The sequence below is a fragment of the Salmo salar genome, chromosome ssa18 (assembly GCF_905237065.1).
Source record: "Salmo salar chromosome ssa18, Ssal_v3.1, whole genome shotgun sequence".
Taxonomy (NCBI): domain Eukaryota; kingdom Metazoa; phylum Chordata; class Actinopteri; order Salmoniformes; family Salmonidae; genus Salmo; species Salmo salar.
Window position 1 is genome coordinate 41,912,856 of NC_059459.1, and position 14,077 is coordinate 41,926,932.

Genomic DNA, 14,077 nt, shown 5'->3' on the forward strand with positions numbered 1-14,077 from the left:
TGAGGAGACTGTGTGAATCAGGCCTTCATGGCCGAATTGCTGCAAAGAAACCACTACTAAAGGACACCAATAATAAGAAGAGACTTGCTTGGGCCAAGAAACATGAGCAATTAGACTGGTGGAGTCCAAATTTGAGATTTGTGGTTCCAACCGCCGTGTCTTTGTGAGACGCAGAGTAGGTGATCAGATGATCTCCGCATGCGTGGTTCCCACCGTGAAGCATGGAGGAGGAAGTGTTATGGTGTCAGGGTGCTTTGATGGTGACACTGTCAGTGATTTATTTTAGAATTCAAGGCACAGTTAACCAGCATTGCTACCACAGCATTCTGCAGCGATACGCCATCCCATCTGGTTTGTGCATAGTGGGATTATCATTTGTTTTTCAACAGGACAATGACCCAACGCACCTCCAGGATGTGTAAGGGATATTTGACCAAGGAGAGTGATGGAGTGCTGCATCAGATGACCTGGCCTCCACAATCACCCGACCTCAACCCAATTGAGATGGTTTGGGATGAGTTGGACCGCAGAGTGAAGGAAAAGCAGCCAACAAGTGCTCAGCATATGTGGGAACTCCTTCAAGACTGTTGGAAAAGCATTCCAGGTGAAACTGGTGGAGAGAATGCCAAGAGTGTGCAAAGCTGTCATCAAGGAAAAGGGTGGCTACTTTGAAGAATCTCAAATATAAAACATGCATACATTTACAAGGTTATATGCGAAGGACTAATACCCGGATCATGGGGGTAGCTGAGGACCAGGGCTCAAGTCCTACTTCATCGGTCTCAAAGTTATTGAAGGAAGCCCTCAAATTAGATGAAGACGTCCCTGTAGACCGCTCACATCGGGGCTCTCAAGCAAGGAATCCTGGTGGATAACCTTGCGTCATTGTGGCTAAACTACACAACTGCCAGGATTGTATTGATGTAACGTAACTTACTTTCCTTACTTGACACCTTTGTTGAGAACTAAGATATTCCTACAGTTGAACGCGAGAAAGCTGCTGAATTAGAAGAACAGTTCTCTGTAGAAGAGATTGTGTTGGCAATTAAATCTACGCAGTAAATCCCCTGGACCCGACGGATTTCTGAGCTAATTCTTATAAAAAACATTCTCAAATCTATTCTCTCCTCTCTTGCTTTACGTATTTGAGGAATCATTCTCAGTTTTATTCTCTCCTCTCTTGCTTTGCGTATTTGAGGAATCATTCTCCTCAAACTCTTTAACCCTCAACAATGAGTCAGGTATGTATTTCACTTATTCTGATAAAAACAACCTCTTGAGTGTGGTTCATATAGGCCTTCCATTTCTTTACTGAATTACGTTGTAAGGATTCTTTCTAAGACGTTTTGAGTCAGTCCTTCCCTACATTATCTCTACAGATCAAACTGGTTTCATTAAAAATCGTCATAATATTTTCAACATCAGACATCTGTATATTATACTTTATAATCCCTCTTCATCTGACAATCCAGATATAATGTTATCACTTGATGCTGAGAAGGCATTTGATCGGATGGAGTGGGATTATCTATTTTATACTCTCAAACGATTTGGATTCAGTCCCAATTTTATGTTCTTGATCAACGTCCTTTATTCCTCCCCTGTGGCTGCAGTGCGCACAAATAATAACCTTATTTACAACTTTAACGTGGAACAAGACAGGGTTGTACTCTATCCCCTCAGCTGTTTGCCATCACAATTGAGCCTTTAGCCATTGCAAATACGTAATAACACAACTATTAAAGGTATTCGAAGAGGGGGCTTAGAGCACTCTATGCAGATGACTTGCTATTTTATATGTCTGACCCTTTAACTGGTCTTCCAATATCAAATAAAATACAATTTTATTAGTCACATGTTTAGCAGATGTTATTGTAGCAAAATGTTTGTTCCAGAGATCCAGGTTCTACTAAAGACAGTTGTTAAAATATCCGGGTATAAGATTAATCTACAAAAAAGTGAATTGATGCCTATTAATCCTTCTGCCATGCAAACTTATTTTAGTCATGTACCCTTCAGGGTGACTACACAGAAATTTAAATATTTGGGAATTTGGGTCACACACAATTTCAAAGATGTCTATAAAGTAAATTTCCCTCCCTTGATACTCCGCCTGAAACAGGATTTTGAATGCTGGGATTTACTTTCTCTTTCTTTGAGTGGAATAATTAACACTGTTAAAATGAATGTATTACCTAAGTTTTTATACTTATTTCAATGCATTCCTATCTTTATGACAATTTTTTTTTTATCTCCATAGATAAACTGATATCGGCTTTTATCTGGATCAAGAAAAACCCTTGGATATGTAGGCGCGTATTGCAGAGATCTCGTCCCCAGGGTGGTATGAATGCCCTAACTTCTGCTGAGGCCATTCTTGTCCTGACTTCTGCTGAGGCCATATTATCGTAAATACTGCATGGCCAAAGCAGACGTCGGATTGACCATGCACCTTCTCTCTCCAATTTAGTCATTGTCTTTTGTTTGGAGCGCTCCTGCCAATGTTGAGTAAGGACGCGCACGTATAGAAGTAGGCCTGCGCGCAAATGTAGCCATATAAATGTGCTCATTTGTGGATCGAAGAGTGTGCAAAGCTGTCATCGAGGCAAAGGGTGTCTACTTTGAAGAATCTTAAATATAAAATATCTTTTGATTTGCTTAACACAGGCAGATTGATAGAAATGGTAAGATAAATTGACATTCCACATGACAAATGTTGCCGATTCCTCATGTAGCCTATTACCAGCAATTTCAGGAGAGTAATGGCAGAATCTGCGAAATCCAGCAGGAGAAGGAGGAGACTAGTTGGGTCAGGTTAAGGTTGGTTTATTCTGGTTATCTAGATCTCTGGCTCCCTCTTGAGGCATGTGTCTTATTTAATCAAACCATAAGCTTAAAGCATCAGACAAGCTCAATACATATAGTTGATTTCATTAAAACACATTGGGTGTGTCTATATATGGAAAAAATACACATTTAAAACATTCTAGCAATCGATTGGTCGAAAGAACAGACGACTTTCGGTCGACCAAGATTTTTAGGGGTCGGGGACAGCCCTAAAATAACCATACAAGTTACAGTTCATTAACAGAATTCAACCAGTGTTTTTGATGAAAGAGCTTGCTCCGCAAAGTGTCAGCAATAAATACCATTGAAGGCAATCAAGTCACCATTCTGAACCGTCTTTAATGATTTCACTATTCAACCAGTCTCGTTAAGTTCTCCTAATGCAGTGCAAGACTAGTGAAAGGAAACTTTACATAAACATAGATTTGACATTAGATTGACATAATTCAACCAGTCTTCAGGTCTGGCAGATTGCCTGATGGAGTAACAGTATTTTGTTTTTAACAAACTGAGGCTTTATAGAGTGGTGAGCTTACCTGAAGCTCAAAGTTGGTCTGATCCAGGAACTTCTTGTTTAACACGGCTGCATACTGATTAATGGCCCTCAGGAACACTCTGAAAGAAATCAGAGAGACATCTGGTTTAGATCCATACTGATTAACGGCCTTCGGAAACACTCTGAAATAGATCAGAGAGACATCTGGTTTAGATCCATACTGATTAACGGCCTTCGGAAACACTCTGAAATAGATCAGAGAGACATCTGGTTTAGATCCACCCCCACCCTACATATCACCCCATCATTACTATGTTCCACCCCCGCCCTACATATCACCATATCATTACTATGCTCCGCCCCCACCCTACATATCACCCCATCATTACTATGCTCCGCCCCCACCCTACATATCACCCCATCATTACTATGCTCCGCCCCCACCCTACATATCACCATATCATTACTCTGCTCCGCCCCCACCCTACATATCACCATATCATTACTATGTTCCACTCTACATATCACCCCATCATTACTATGTTCCACCCTACATATCACCCGATCATTACTATGTTCCACCCTACATATCACCCCATCATTACTATGTTCCACCCCCCACCCTACATATCACCATATCATTACTATGTTCCACCCCCACCCTACATATCACCATATCATTACTATGCTCTACCCCCACCCTACATATTACCATATCATTACTATGTTCCACCCTACATATCACCCTATCATTACTATGCTCCGCCCCCACCCTACATATCACCATATCATTACTATGTTCCACCCTACATATCACCATATCATTACTATGCTCCGCCCCCACCCTACATATCACCCCATCATTACTACGCTCCGCCCCCACCCTACATATCACCATATCATTACTATGTTCCACCCTACATATCACCCCATCATTACTATGTTCCACCCTACATATCACCCCATCATTACTATGTTCCGCCCCCACCCTACATATCACCCCATCATTACTATGTTCCACCCCCACCCTACATATCACCATATCATTACTATGCTCCGCCCCCACCCTACATATCACCATATCATTACTATGTTCCGCCCTACATATCACCATATCATTACTATGCTCCGCCCCCACCCTACATATCACCATATCATTACTATGTTCCACCCTACATATCACCCCATCATTACTATGTTCCACCCCCACCCTACAGTACATCAGGATATGTGTTCAGCCTATAGGCTACTACCTGCTACAGTATGGACTGGGTCTGTTTGATCTCCCACCAAACCTGTCCATTTTCTACAATGTTGTCTATTTTAACGGTTCAATCCAAAGGATTAGTGTGTTTGATGTAAGGGATTCATATTTCAGTTTGACCTGTGAATTACAAAATCACCAGTACAAAAAGACTGAGAGAGTACAAATGCCACAGATGAATTAAGTGCTGACAAGTAATATCCCTTTAATCTCATGTAATGGGTTGTTTTTCTGTTTTTCTCTTTCAGCGTGAAACATACATCTCTAGCGGCATGACCTGTTGTTCCGCTGTAAGACAGACAGATAATGGGACTGAACTGTCATCTGGGCTCACAGAAAACCTGGTTCCCAAAGGTCAAGCTAGTGGGGGGGGGGGGTTAGATAACCACTGAGAATACTGTGTGTGTGTGTTGTCAGAGAAAACCAGTCTGGATCAAACTGTGAAAAAGTGATTGAGAGAGACTGTGTTCACTCACATACTGTAATACAACGCACATCCAGGAAGTAGATAGAGAACACAGAATGAAGCCATTTTCAGATCTCTTTGATGATGCCGCGTTTGACCTTCAATGTGAATTTGCGCGACCTCAGCTCAGCCTATTAAAAAAAAAGGGGGGGGCCGCCGTTGCCCACTGATCAGCCGGATGCTCATTATAGATTATCATGACAACAGAGACATCTGAACAGGCCCCCGGCAGCGTCACTTATTTTTTGTCAACGTTTTTTTTGTGTGTACCAATTTTGACCAGCCTAACCAACTAAAAGATGATTCCGGCCCATCTGGCATTTGCCAGAATTGCCAGATGGCTAATCTGGATTTCCAGCAGGTGTTAGGAGTATAACTCTGTGTTTATCCACCTCAAGGAACATACACTTGTTCTTCCTTTAAATGTTTTGAGCTTTATGCTGTGACGGTTTTGTGGTAGATGGTGGCAGATTGTGGTAAATGACGTTATTCTGGCAACAATGGCTGACACTTAAATAACTGTCATAGAATTCTACGGCACCCCCAAAAAGCTGTGCTGCAGTACGCCACAACTCTTAAAGGAAGAATAACTGTAGTACAGTAGCCAAGGGGAATCTAAATCAGAAATAAAGCTGAAAAAAGGTTGGATAATAATTTTGAGGCTCGTCCTAGATTCCCTCCACTATTCTGTACAATCAGTCTTACTCTATATCCAGCAGCGATGTTGTCAGTAACGTTTGACATAGTCAGACAATCTTTCATAATTCAACGAAGGAGTGATCCAAGATCCTAGTGTTCACATTCACATGAGGCTGTCCTCAAATGTACAGTGTAATCTTGACTTCAGTTCAACCCTGCCCGAGAGAAGCTAGGTTAGCTCAGTCTCCCTCTCCCAGCCCCTCAGGGTGAGAGCCCCGGGGATCTAACCTGAGAGAAGCTAGTGTTATCCAGGGCTAACCTGAATGTTATCCAGGACTAACCTGAATGTTATCCAGGACGAACCTGAATGTTATCCAGGGCTAACCTGAATGTTATCCAGGGCTAACCTGAATGTTATCCAGGGCTAACCTGAATGTTATCCAGGGCTAACCTGAATGGTATCCAGGGCTAACCTGAATGTTGTCCAGGGCTAACCTGAATGTTATCCAGGGCTAACCTGAATGTTATCCAGGGCTAACCTGAATGTTATCCAGGGCTAACCTGAATGGTATCCAAGGCTAACCTGAATGTTGTCCAGGGCTAACCTGAATGTTGTCCAGGGCTAACCTGAATGTTATCCAGGGCTAACCTGAATGGTATCCAGGGCTAACCTGAATGGTATCCAGGGCTAACCTGAATGGTATCCAGGGCTAACCTGAATGTTATCCAGGACGAACCTGAATGTTATCCAGGACTAACCTGAATGTTATCCAGGGCTAACCTGAATGTTATCCAGGGCTATCCTGAATGTTATCCAGGGCTATCCTGAATGTTATCCAGGGCTAACCTGAATGTTATCCAGGGCTAACCTGAATGGTATCCGAGGCTAACCTGAATGTTGTCCAGGGCTAACCTGAATGTTATCCAGGACTAAAATGAATGTTATCCAGGGCTAACCTGAATGGTATCCAGGGCTAACCTGAATGGTATCCGAGGCTAACCTGAATGTTGTCCAGGGCTAACCTGAATGTTATCCAGGACTAAAATGAATGTTATCCAGGGCTAACCTGAATGGTATCCAGGGCTAACCTGAATGGTATCCAGGGCTAACCTGAATGTTATCCAGGACGAACCTGAATGTTATCCAGGACGAACCTGAATGTTATCCAGGGCTAACCTGAATGTTATCCAGGGCTAACCTGAATGTTATCCAGGGCTAACCTGAATGTTGTCCAGGGCTAACCTGAATGTTATCCAGGACTAACCTGAATGTTATCCAGGACTAACCTGAATGTTATCCAGGGCTAACCTGAATGGTATCCAGGGCTAACCTGAATGGTATCCAGGGCTAACCTGAATGGTATCCAAGGCTAACCTGAATGTTGTCCAGGGCTAACCTGAATGTTATCCAGGGCTAATCTGAATGTTATCCAAGGCTAATCTGAATGTTATCCAAGGCTAACCTAAATGTTACCCAAGGCTTACCTGAATGGTATCCAGGGCTAACCTGAATGGTATCCAGGACTAACCTAAATGGTATCCAGGGCTAACCTGAATGGTATCCAGGACTAACCTGAATGGTATCCAGGGCTAACCTGAATGTTATCCAGGGCTAACCTGAATGGTATCCAGGGCTAACCTGAATGGTATCCAGGGCTAACCTGAATGGTATCCAGGGCTAACCTGAATGGTATCCAGGACTAACCTGAATGTTATCCAGGGCTATCCTGAATGTTATCCAGGGCTAACCTGAATGTTATCCAGGGCTATCCTGAATGTTATCCAGGGCTAACCTGAATGTTATCCAGGGCTAACCTGAATGTTATCCAGGGCTAACCTGAATGGTATCCGAGGCTAACCTGAATGTTGTCCAGGGCTAACCTGAATGTTATCCAGGACTAAAATGAATGTTATCCAGGGCTAACCTTAATGGTATCCAGGGCTAACCTGAATGGTAACCAAGGCTAACCTGAATGTTGTCCAGGGCTAACCTGAATGGTAACCAGGGCTAACCTGAATGGTATCCAGGACTAACCTGAATGTTATCCAGGGCTAACCTGAATGTTATCCAGGGCTAACCTGAATGTTATCCAGGGCTATCCTGAATGGTATCCAGGGCTATCCTGAATGTTATCCAGGGCTAACCTGAATGTTATCCAGGGCTAATCTGAATGTTATCCAAGGCTAATCTGAATGTTATCCAAGGCTAACCTAAATGTTACCCAAGGCTTACCTGAATGGTATCCAGGGCTAACCTGAATGGTATCCAGGACTAACCTAAATGGTATCCAGGGCTAACCTGAATGGTATCCAGGACTAACCTGAATGGTATCCAGGGCTAACCTGAATGGTATCCAGGGCTATCCTGAATGGTATCCAGGGCTATCCTGAATGGTATCCAGGGCTAACCTGAATGTTATCCAGGACTAACCTGAATGTTATCCAGGGCTAATCTGAATGTTATCCAAGGCTAATCTGAATGTTATCCAAGGCTAACCTAAATGTTACCCAAGGCTTACCTGAATGTTATCCAGGGCTAACCTGAATGGTATCCAGGGCTAACCTAAACGGTATCCAGGGCTAACCTAAATGGTATCCAGGGCTAACCTAAATGTTATCCAAGGCTAACCTAAATGTTATCCAAGGCTAACCTGAGCGTGCTACATATCAGGAGTCCCCTTAGTCATTAAGCACAAAGGTGAAGTGTTTCAGAGCCCCTCCAGAAACCCTTAAGATGTTCATGTCTCTATCTTTACCCTCGGTGGTGGAGACTCCTGAAACACCCCCCAACCCCCATGTCTCTATCTTTACCCTCGGTGGTGGAGACTCCTGAAACAACCCCAACCCCCCATGTCTCTATCTTTACCCTCGGTGGTGGAGACTCCTGAAACAACCCCCAACCCCCCATGTCTCTATCTTTACCCTCGGTGGTGGAGACTCCTGAAACACTCCCCTCTAGCACTCACCCAGCAGCAGCCCGTGACCACATTACTAAAGCCCAGTCTGCCTGAGCTGAGTCTCCCTCTCTCCTCTTCCCTACTCCACACCTCACTCAATTTTCTGCAGCTGTGAACATGCCAATATAGATGATAGGCTCAGCGCCAGCTGGGGTAAATGGTAAAGTATGTTTCCATCCATTGCACCTGTCCACTGAGAAATATTACTGCTTTATATTGGATGTCTACCTGGATGGATGCCCACAGCAGTCCCCTGGACTGGACTGGCCAGGTCAACTAAACGGTGCAGTTTACACTTAGTCAGCATGTCCAAATCAAATCACACTTTATTCTTCTGATATGTTCACTGCACTGTTGAAAGGAGCGCTCCCAAGTATTCATTTCATTGTAGCCGGGTATAAACGGTACAGTGACATAATTATTGGTGAGCTCTCCTCTCAACAGTGCAGGGAACATATCAACATCATAATAATAGTAACAATAAGGCAAAACGTTTTTAAAACAGAGCTGTAAATGTTTAGCTGTTGTGATGTCATCATGACCCTGATGTTAATGTTGTGATGTCATCATGACCTTGATGTTAATGTCGTGATGTCATCATGACCCTGATGTTAATGTTGTGATGTCATCATGACCCTGATGTTAATGTTTAGCTGTTGTGATGTCATCATGACCCTAATGTTAATGTTTAGCTGTTGTGATGTCATCATGACCCTGATGTTAATGTTGTGATGTCATCATGACCCTGATGTTAATGTCGTGATGTCATCATGACCCTGATGTTAATGTTGTGATATCATCATGACCCTGATGTTAATGTTGTGATGTCATCATGACCCTGATGTTAATGTTGTGATATCATCATGACCCTGATGTTAATGTTGTGATGTCATCATGACCCCGATGTTAATGTTGTGATGTCATCATGACCCTGATGTTAATGTTGTGATGACATCATGACCCTGATGTTAATGTTGTGATGTCATCATGACCCTGATGTTAATGTTGTGATGTCATCATGACCCTGATGTTAATGTTGTGATGTCATCATGACCCTGATGTTAATGTTGTGATGTCATCATGACCCTAATGTTAATGTTGTGATGTCATCATGACCCTGATGTTAATGTTGTGATGTCATCATGACCCTGATGTTAATGTTGTGATGTCATCATGACCCTGATGTTAATGTTGTGATGTCATCATGACCCTGATGTTAACCTCTACGGGATCGGAGTCCCTGAACCGTGACGGTTGTTGCTCAATATTCAATAATGTGACTAGAAAACACTGTAGACTACAGACAGTCCCTCTGCAGTCAGTCTATAATAATGACTGAACACAACACAGCAGACTACAGAGAGAAACAGTCTCTCTGCAGTAGGTCTATAATAATGACTGAACACAACACAGCAGACTACAGAGAGAAACAGTCTCTCTGCAGTAGGTCTATAATAATGACTGAACACAACACAGCAGACTACAGAGAGAAACAGTCTCTCTGCAGTAGGTCTATAATAATGACTGAACACAACACTGTAGACTACAGAGAGAGAGACAGTCTCTCTGCAGTAGGTCTATAATAATGACTGAACACAACACTGTAGACTACAGAGAGAGAGACAGTCTCTCTGCAGTAGGTCTATAATAATGACTGAACACAACACTGTAGACTACAGAGAGAGACAGTCTCTCTGCAGTAGGTCTATAATAATGACTGAACACAACACTGTAGACTACAGAGAGAGAGACAGTCTCTCTGCAGTAGGTCTATAATAATGACTGAACACAACACTGTAGACTACAGAGAGAGAGACAGTCTCTCTGCAGTAGGTCTATAATAATGACTGAACACAACACTGTAGACTACAGAGAGAGAGACAGTCTCTCTGCAGTAGGTCTATAATAATGACTGAACACAACACTGTAGACTACAGAGAGAGAGACAGTCTCTCTGCAGTAGGTCTATAATAATGACTGAACACAACACTGTAGACTACAGAGAGAGAGACAGTCTCTCTGCAGTAGGTCTATAATAATGACTGAACACAACACTGTAGACTACAGAGAGAGAAACAGTCTCTCTGCAGTAGGTCTATAATAATGACTGAACACAACACTGTAGACTACAGAGAGAGAGACAGTCTCTCTGCAGTAGGTCTATAATAATGACTGAACACAACACTGTAGACTACAGAGAGAGAGACAGTCTCTCTGCAGTAGGTCTATAATAATGACTGAACACAACACTGTAGACTACAGAGAGAGAAACAGTCTCTCTGCAGTAGGTCTATAATAATGACTGAACACAACACTGTAGACTACAGAGAGAGAGACAGTCTCTCTGCAGTAGGTCTATAATAATGACTGAACACAACACTGTAGACTACAGAGAGAGAGACAGTCTCTCTGCAGTAGGTCTATAATAATGACTGAACACAACACTGTAGACTACAGAGAGAGAAACAGTCTCTCTGCAGTAGGTCTATAATAATGACTGAACACAACACTGTAGACTACAGAGAGAGAAACAGTCTCTCTGCAGTAGGTCTATAATAATGACTGAACACAACACTGTAGACTACAGAGAGAGAAACAGTCTCTCTGCAGTAGGTCTATAATAATGACTGAACACAACACTGTAGACTACAGAGAGAGAAACAGTCTCTCTGCAGTAGGTCTATAATAATGACTGAACACAACACTGTAGACTACAGAGAGAGAGAGAGAGAGAGAGAGAGAGAGAGAGAGAGAGACAGTCTCTCTGCAGTAGGTCTATAATAATGACTAAACACAACTAAAATAATGGAGTCCAGACATTTATCAGATGATGTACAGAAAGACATACCGTTCCACTGCTTGCTTGATAAACCATTAAAGAAATGTAATAAAACACTGTAAACATTGTTTATCCAGCAAAGTCCCGTCCATCACAATAACAGTCTCCTTATGCTGTAAATGATCCTGTCATTTCCAGGAGAAGACCTACTTATATTGTCTTGGAATGACTAACGAGAATACAATATAAGAGTACGCGCGCGCGCACGCACACACACACACACACACACACACACACACACACACACACACACACACACACACACACACACACACACACACACACACACACACACACACACACACACACACACACACACACACACACACACACACACACAGTTAAGGGATATTTGTATCTAGCTTCAATGCTCTCTCCAGCTTGCATTATTAGACATGGACATCTGCTGAGGGGAATCAGCTCTTAACCCTCTGCTGCATTCCTACATCTGCTGAGGGGAATCAGCTCTTAACCCTCTGCTGCATTCCTACATCTGCTGAGGGGAATCAGCTCTAATCCTCTGCTGCATTCCCACATCTGCTGAGGGGTATCAGCACTTAACCCTCTGCTGCATTCCTACATCTGCTGAGGGGAATCAGCTCTAATCCTCTGCTGCATTCCCACATCTGCTGAGGGGAATCAGCTCTTAACACTCTGCTGCATTCCTACATCTGCTGAGGGGAATCAGCACTAATCCTCTGCTGCATTCCTACATCTGCTGAGGGGAATCAGCTCTAATCCTCTGCTGCATTCCTTCATCTGCTGAGGGGAATCAGCTCTAATCCTCTGCTGCATTCCTTCATCTGCTGAGGGGAATCAGCTCTAATCCTCTGCTGCATTCCTTCATCTGCTGAGGGGAATCAGCTCTAATCCTCTGCTGCATTCCCACATCTGCTGAGGGGAATCAGCTCTAATCCTCTGCTGCATTCCTTCATCTGCTGAGGGGAATCAGTTCTAATCCTCTGCTGCATTCCTTCATCTGCATTGCCTAGTGGTTAGAGGCAGGTAGCCTAGTGGTTAGAGGCAGGTAGCCTAGTGGTTAGAGTGTTAGACTAGTAACCGAAAGGGTTGCTAGATCGAATCCCCGAGTTGAGAAGGTAAAAATCTGTTGTTCTGCCCCTGAACAAGACAGTTAACCCACTGTTCCTAGGCCATCATTGTAAATAAGAATTTGTTCTTAACTGACTTGCCTAGTAAAATAATAAATAAATAAGGGGAAGCAGCTCTGCTGGCTTCCTACATCTGTCAAGGGGAAGCAGCTCTGATGCTCTGCTGGCTTCCTGCATCTGAACTTGCTAGCTCCATTATGATATATAGTGCCCTCTGTAATTATTGGGAACGGGATTTGTTTTTATTATATTGGTTCTATACGCCAAAAGTTAGATGCACAAATATCATGCTAACCTCCCCTGTTATTGTAATGGTGAGAGGTTAGCATGTTTTAGGGGTTTGATATAAAATGCTAACCTCCCCTGTTATTGTAATGGTGAGAGGTTAGCATGTCTTGGGGGTATGATTTAAAATGCTAACCTCCCCTGTTATTGTAATGGTGAGAGGTTAGCATGTCTTGGAGGTATGATATAAAATGCTAACCTCCCCTGTTATTGTAATGGTGAGAGGTTAGCATGTCTTGGGGGTTATGATATAAAATACTAACCTCCCCTGTTATTGTGATGGTGAGAGGTTAGCATGACTTGGGGGTATGATATAAAATGCTAACCTCCCCTGTTATTGTAATGGTGAGAGGTTAGCATGTCTTGGGGTTATGATATAAAATGCTAACCTCCCCTGTTATTGTGATGGTGAGAGGTTAGCATGTCTTGGGGGTATGATATAAAATGCTAACCTCCCCTGTTATTGTAATGGTGAGAGGTTAGCATGTCTTGGGGGTATGATATAAAATGCTAACCTCCCCTGTTATTGTAAAGGTGAGACGTTAGCATGTCTTGGGGGTACGATATTTTTGCATCTGTAACTTTCTCTCTCATCATTATTCACGATTCAATCAGGATTATCTGTAACCATGGTAGCATCCACACTCATATAGAAGTGTTTAGAAACATGTTCTATTCTTATTTACAATAAAACTGACTACAAAATGACATAATATATTATTTACCATTAATTTCTAATAGGAACAAAATAATCTAAAACACACCCAAAACAAACAGCAAATGCATCCAACATAAATGTATAGTCAAAAGCTTGATATTAATATATATATATATATATATATATATATATATATATATTACTATGGGACCAAATACTTCACTTTCTACTCCTTTAATACACAAGTGAATTTTTCCCAATACTTTAGGTGTCCTAAAATGGGGAGACTACGCACAGGAAGTGCTGTAATTTAAAACGGTTCACCCGGTATGGATGAAAAACACCATCAAATTAAAGCCGACAGTCTGCACTCATAATCCTGGTTTGATTTAAAATCCAAACTGTTGGAGTATAGAGCCATAAGAAGAGAAAATTATGTCTCAACAATTACAGAGGACACTGTAACTAAGATAATCAAACAGCAATATCCGAGCAACAAAATACGACTACAAAAGTT

The 14,077-nt window shown here is 42.5% G+C and overlaps 1 protein-coding gene across 10 annotated transcripts in view; it reads right to left on the reverse strand.

Annotated features, from left to right (window-relative positions):
* The window catches only part of LOC106613940 (dedicator of cytokinesis protein 1), a 729,054-nt gene that overhangs the window by 262,075 nt on the left and 452,902 nt on the right, over positions 1 to 14,077 (reverse strand). For all 10 annotated transcript variants that reach the window (XM_045701156.1, XM_045701154.1, XM_045701151.1 and 7 more), the window contains one exon: positions 3,384 to 3,462. In XM_045701156.1, the coding sequence (XP_045557112.1) occupies positions 3,384 to 3,462 (79 nt within the window). The remainder of the gene's footprint in view (positions 1 to 3,383; positions 3,463 to 14,077) is intronic.